The sequence below is a fragment of the Chenopodium quinoa genome, unplaced genomic scaffold, assembly GCF_001683475.1.
Source record: "Chenopodium quinoa cultivar QQ74 unplaced genomic scaffold, ASM168347v1, whole genome shotgun sequence".
Lineage (NCBI taxonomy): Eukaryota > Viridiplantae > Streptophyta > Magnoliopsida > Caryophyllales > Amaranthaceae > Chenopodium > Chenopodium quinoa.
In genome coordinates, this window is record NW_018744626.1 from 4,317,388 (window position 1) to 4,324,227 (window position 6,840).

The window sequence follows — 6,840 nt, forward strand, 5'->3', positions numbered from 1 at the left end:
AATTGCACTTTTGCGCGATTTGCTCAAAACAATCTGACCTACACAAAATTTGGAACCTTTAACCCCGTATGTATAACGATCATTAAAAAGTACTTGATCCGTTCATTTTGCTGGTTTGCCTGGTTACTACGCTTTTTCTTTAACACAAAAAAAAAAAAAAAAAAAAAAAAAAAGAAATAACCAACAAATAGGAACGTAGGTAGTAGTTCACAAAAACCTTCTTTAGTTAGTTTTTACAACTCAACAATTGCTCAAATTACCAAATTAAAATCCCTCTAATACAATATTCCATAACAAACATTTCAAGGGAAAAAAAATCTCCAAGCATTGCGTTTTTGTAGTTATGCGTATATGTGGTAGATTATTATTATTATTATTATTTTAATATTTTAATTTTAATTTAATTTTTTTTTTTTTACATTAGTATGCATATGTGTGGTAGATTGAGGACACTAGGTTTGATTGATACGATCTTGGAAAATTGACACTCCTCCTAGCTATTTAACTAAATCACAAAATATTTTGGTCTCATAGTGGAAGTGTTAAACTTTTAGATTGCCAAAATCACTTTCAGCAAATTGACTATACACATGGAGATTAAACAAATAAACAAAATACAAAATTATCTTTGTTTGACATAGAGTACTTGTTTCCGATCGTTGGTGTAAACAAAATTGCTAAATATTTAGTACAATATCAAATACCAAATCCAAACCACAATTTGCACAATAAATACAACCTCCAATTCAAATTAATTGAAACAAAAAAATATTTTATCTCTCACAAAATAATAACCTTTTGTTGCAATTAATATGAAATGGGAGTAGTATATGATCTTCTTCAATTAGATTTTGCAACCTCATAGGATGTTCAACCTAGTTCACTAGCAATTATCTTGCACTTAAAACTCTAGTTTAAATTACCTTAAATTTCAACTTGAATTCAAAACTTGTTCTATGTTTATAACATTTATGTGCTAATTTTTAGCCTCTCAATAAAAATATCATGTACTCGTATAATATATAGTACGGAGTAGTTTTATTAAAATAAAGTGAGTTTACAAACTAGCAAGCTGAGGTTCATATTTATAACTATTTTTGAGCTATTTTTTAGCCTTCTCACCAAGAAATAAAGTGAGTTTACAACCTAGCAAGCTAAGGTTCATGATCTCACATAATTGCAACATACTCAAACAAATCAAGGTACAGTATACAAAACGAACATCCCTACTCAAACACTAAATAACTATAACTACAACTACTCGATACTTACCAGTTACCACCCTTCATTAACATTTAACCAAAAATGTTAAAGACAACAAATATTAAGGACAAAAAAATAAATAAATTAAAATAAAAGAAAAAGAAAAAAAACATAGAGCAAATGGTGGTAAAAGATGATAATTTAGACAATTTTATAAAAAGTAGGGCCACAAAGAAAAAGTGTCCTTATGGGGCAACTCAACTTGGGTGTACCTATTCTATCTATAAATACCCTTTTACTCACACTATCTTACTCATTCCAACTTAACTTCATTTCTTGTTTTTTCATTCAATACTATACTACCCTTTAAAATCTCATCTTTTTGTTCAAATATGGCCAATTTTAAGGCTCTTCCTCTCCTTCTTTTGGCTCTCATTGCCTTTTCCATGCTTGCTACTGTGGCCTTGGCCAACAATCCTTATGGACCCGGAAGTTTGACGATTAACCGTAAGTAACCATTTATACTCGTGTTCTTTTCGTGTCATGTTATTTCGCTTTAAAACGAAGGCTATATAGCTAACTGTTAGTGTTATTTTTGTCTTAAAAGACATTGACAATTTTTGAGCTATATATTTTGATTTATCACGGCTTTCTTAGTGATATTCTAATATTGTTACGGTCAATTCATAAAAGACTTTGGTCACTGTCACACAATATTACCAAATCTAATTTTTAGTACACTAGTCCTTTTGCCAATAATGCTAACAATCTAACATAGTACTCTCATAATTAATAAAAATCGAATGATAGTACTATATTTTATTATTTTGTCAGTATATTTTCAGAATCACGAGTATTAAAAAAATTCGATATCAACATAAACAACTATTAAAGTATTAATCAATTCATAACGACAGAATAATGCTCTGGCAAAGTATTTAAACATTAAATTTAGATTGACTAGTGTCTTAGAATTTTGAATGGAACAAGATCGGATAAACCGATTACTCTATGTTATAAGACCGTCTCATATAAGACTTGTTCAGTAGATAATCGTTACAAGTTTAGTGGAAAACAGAATTGATACACATTTGCTTAAAGTTTATTTGTTGGTTTGTTTGAAAACAGAATGCAGTCCACAATGTACAAGGAGGTGCTCGAACACTCAATACCGCAAACCATGCTTGTTTTTCTGCAACAAATGCTGCAGGAAGTGCCTTTGTGTTCCACCAGGCTTCTATGGCAACAAGCAAGTTTGCCCTTGCTACAACAACTGGAAGACCCAACAGGGTGGCCCCAAGTGCCCTTAATTTCTTTTACGAGAACTACTTACTTCCTCCGTCCCAAATTAAATCGTTACATGTAGTATGAGTCGTGTAACGACAACAAAACAACAACAACAACGTATGTACTAAATTGGGACAGAGGGGTTCTACTACTTAATTCTTGAGGCTAATTATTAATATCTCATTAGTACCAAATATATGTAATTTTCTTAATTATTTATGTTGGTGTACGTTATTATTATACCTAAGTTTTTTATATAATAAAATATATGTAACGATCCATTGGGGGTGATGGGTTATGTATCCCTCCAATTGAGAGCGTAAAATGGCTGATAATTTTGGCCATTTATCTGTTAGACACACTTACTAAAATGTTGTCTAACATTATTATTAATTTATTGAATGAAAAAGTTAAAGAATATTTTCAGCTTTTTACTCATTTTATAATCTTTGACCGTTGTCCATTGTCTTTTTAATCATGCATTTGTTACCGTGAACTGTGAGAGGGCGGTGATCTGCCATGACACGTGAAAGTCTGAATAAAAAATGAATGCCAAGCTAATACCAGCGTACTAATAACTACCAACAACTAGTAAACCATGTTTGGTTCATAGTACTGCAATAACAATGTGGGTAAACAACCAAATAGGGTAAACATTGAGGAATGGTAAATATCAAAATGTTACTCCGTACTTTGCTTTTCACGAGTATCAAGTTGAATTTATTTACTGATTTGTTGGTTTTAGTATTTGTTGAGGTGTTCATTTGGTTTTTCATTTGAATTTGAGAATGATTGATTCAATAAATAGCATGATTTGATTTTGATAGATATTATACTTGTGATAATATTTGTCGCAGATTAGCATAATATTTGTATATTTTTTGTATCCTTATCATAGTAAGATTATGAGTTTTGCAAAACTTAAGGTCTGTTCTCTTCAGCTTACTTTCAGTTCAGTTCAGCTCACCTCTAATCAGTTCAGTTCAGTTCAATCAGAATAGGCCATTAATATATATTGATCAATGGTACACACTTTATTGAGGAGTTTTTCCCGAAATCTAACATATTATCAGAGCTGTAGGTTTAGAGATTTGTACTTTCGTATTTGGCTTGTTCAAACATATGGAGTATTCTTTTGATTCTTTTACTTCAAATTAATCCCTTAAAAGTTAAAATGTGTTTTAAAGTACGAGGTAAAAAATTAGGAAACGTAACCTAACAATTTGATTTAGTTTGAGCTTATATTTTTAATAACCAACACATTAATTCCTTTTTAATATTTAGTTTGAGCAACTTTTATTAAACTGTTCGTCTATTGTATCAAATCTCTTCGTCAAATATTGTGAATGATGAAGATTTATGTTTCAAGTATTTATTAAAAGGAGAAATAAATATTACCAAATAACCATAAATTACTTCTATCTCTTACTCAGTATTAATTACAACAAATTGTTTTTTTTATATCTCACAAACAATAATTTTTTTTTAAAAATAATAAAAATTAGAGGTAGAGTCTGTGATCTCTTTAGCTTAATTTCAGTTCATTTCCTAATTTTCTTCTTTCATAAACAATTCATTTCAGCTCTACTTCAGTTCGGTTCAGTTCCGCTCAAATCTGTCCAGTTTAACTCAGTTCAGTAAATCAGAAAAGACTCTATTTTTTTTTTTTTTTACATATAAGTAATCTAATTCCTCAAAATGGTAGGAAAATTTCTTTGACTAAGGCCGTATTTCCTTCACCAAAGTAAAGATGCATAATGAAGGAAGACTGCCATGGAAAAGGAAATGAAGTGAAAAATCGCGAGAGACGAAGGAAAAAAAATGGAAAACTAAAAATTAAAAATCTTATAAGTTGATTATTGGCTTAAAGCCTAAGATGATTAATCTTATAAAAGGTTGGGTGTTCGAATGTCCTTATCCTCATGTTTAATAGCTCATAAAATAAGAAGGTAAAGAGTAATAAAATTGTAAACCCACACGCAATGTGCTAAACTGCTAATCCAACAAGCCCAAGTGTCTCTCTGAGCTTTATTACTTGAAATAAAAGTGTACCTTAAGAAAGCCCAATCCAATATCCTAAACATCTACGTAGTAAAAAAGTATCAATTGGCTCATAAGATAAACCATTATCATAGATTGTGCTTAGCAAAGCTCTTATACTTCTATTAACTCTTGGAGCTTCTTGATTCTCATAAATTTTACTTGGTATCACCTTGAGATTTTGTTTTTGATCCTAAACTAGTTGCCACGGGCGATGTAATTCCCTTATCTTCCCCCTCTATCGTCCCAAGAGCCCGAGTATGCATAATTGAACTATTTAAACTACCAGAGGTTTTTGGCTACTTGATGTTACTAGAGTAACTTATGAAATATAGTTAAATGTCATAATATGCACCAAAATAATCATCCTAACGTTATGTGCTGAGGGTTTGAGTGGTATGTCAAACTCTAGTAACATTGGTTTATACAACTAATACAACTATACAAGTATATGTATTACTTAAAATTGAAACATGAGGATAAATACTATTTTCGTTAAATGTTATGTGTAATTATAGAATATTTAATGGAGGTAGTATTTAAAGTCTTAAGAGGATACAAAAGGTTTGAATTTTGAGTTGAGGCTGGGCTACAAGTTGCCAATAAATGTATTACTGGTACAATAAATATCGTGGTAAATTGAAGGCAAAGTAAAGCGGCAAGGCCCACAGGCCCACAATATTTACACTTGCGCTGTTAGTTTTTGTCTGCATACCAAAATTTAAGCCCAGGGAATGCGCAAGTCATGACAAAGGCGAAAACCCAATACAGAGTATAATAACAATTCAAAGTTTCAAACGTACCGAAGTACTGGTAACTTAGGGTATGTTCTCATTTACTGAACTCAGCTGAATTGAACTGAGCTGAACTAAATTAAACTGAATTGAACTGAGCTGAATTGAACTGAACTGAAATGAATATTTTATAAGAGAAGGAAATTAGGAACTGAACTGAGCTGAACTGAACTGAGCTGAACTGAACTGAACTGAACTGAATTTCAACGTAAGAGAACAGGCCCTTAGTAAGCGTTTAACTTGATAAGCGTTTAAGGTAGAGGTTAACATGTTGACTAGATCAAAATATTACTTGGAAAAAAATATATAAGAGTGTTACATAAGATAGTGGTTTAGGTAGTGATCAATATGCCACATGGCAATGGCAAGTGAGAAAGTTTTTGTGAATTAGCACGGCATTCATCCTAAATTCAATTGGTGAAGGTATGAGTATAACTTGAATAGCAATGTGCCAATGTGATATGAATTTCAAAATAACTCATATTGACAAAAAAATAGTAGGTAATCCGGTAATGGATCTATTCGAAATATAAATAAATAATTTCTGCATCCACCCGCCTACGTGATCCCAACTTATAGCCACAACAATTTCATAAGTTTCTTTTGCTAAAAACAAACCCTCCCAATCGGGCACAAGTGGATAATAAGTGGGCTCAAGCAAGTAAAAATGTACGAAGTATTTTTGTAATGGTAAGAAGATGAGTCCTATTAGACCGGAATCTCTTATAAGTTTAATCTGATCCTGGTTAATGGACTAGATAATTTGGGAGAAGGGGAGGGGGAGGGAAGGGTAAGAGCCCTACACCAAATTGTCCCTACGATGGAGTTTGATCCTATAACCTTTTAATTATTACTAGACTAAGCTTTGTTTGGTTTTCATTATATTGGTTAAGCAAATGTATACTTAGTAATTAAATTTATAAATACTTGAGCAAACATGAATGTTGTAGATCTACCCGGCATGAATGTTGGGTGTATAATTTATAGACCCACCTCACATGTTTTCATCCCTAGCTAGTTACATACACATGGAGATGAAGTAGACCTATGGAAAAGAAAACGATGGACTATTGGACTATATAATTATGAAATAAAGGTCCCTTATATTACTTTGAGGTAGGGCTGGTAATTTCACCCGAATTCATGGATAACCGAACCACCCGACCCGATTGAATGGATGAAAACCCAACAAAGTATGGATTTTATATGGATGGTGGATGGATCGGGTGACGGATCGAGTCGGATTCGGATGGAGCATCATTTATCAGTCACCCGACCCATCCATCTATCAAGGTCCCTTATATTACTTTGAGGTAGGGCTGGTAATATCACCCGAATTCATGGATAACCGAACCACCCGACCCGATTGAATGGATGAAAACCCAACAAAGCATGGATTTTATATGGATAGTGGATGGATCGGGTGACGGATCGAGTCGGATTCGGATGGAGCATCATTTATCAGTCACCCGACCCATCCATCTATCCCCTTATATTTTTTTTAAAAAAAATTACA

The 6,840-nt window shown here is 32.3% G+C and overlaps 1 protein-coding gene across 1 annotated transcript; it reads left to right on the forward strand.

Annotated features, from left to right (window-relative positions):
* The first annotated feature begins 1,501 nt into the window (after positions 1-1,501).
* LOC110700596 (gibberellin-regulated protein 6-like) lies at positions 1,502-2,928 on the forward strand. Its single transcript, XM_021878155.1, has 2 exons — positions 1,502-1,710; positions 2,332-2,928. The coding sequence occupies exons 1-2, from the start codon at positions 1,596-1,598 to the stop codon at positions 2,511-2,513; spliced, it is 297 nt and encodes a 98-aa protein (XP_021733847.1). The 5' UTR covers positions 1,502-1,595; the 3' UTR covers positions 2,514-2,928.
* Positions 2,929-6,840: the final 3,912 nt, after the last annotated feature.

Coding starts and splice junctions, on each gene's coding strand:
- LOC110700596 (XM_021878155.1), top strand. CDS start 1,596: ATGGCCAATTTTAAGGCTCTTCCTCTCCTTCTTTTGGCTCTCATTGCC. Junction 1,711..2,331: donor CGGAAGTTTGACGATTAACC/GTAAGTAACCAT, acceptor GTTTGAAAACAG/AATGCAGTCCACAATGTACA.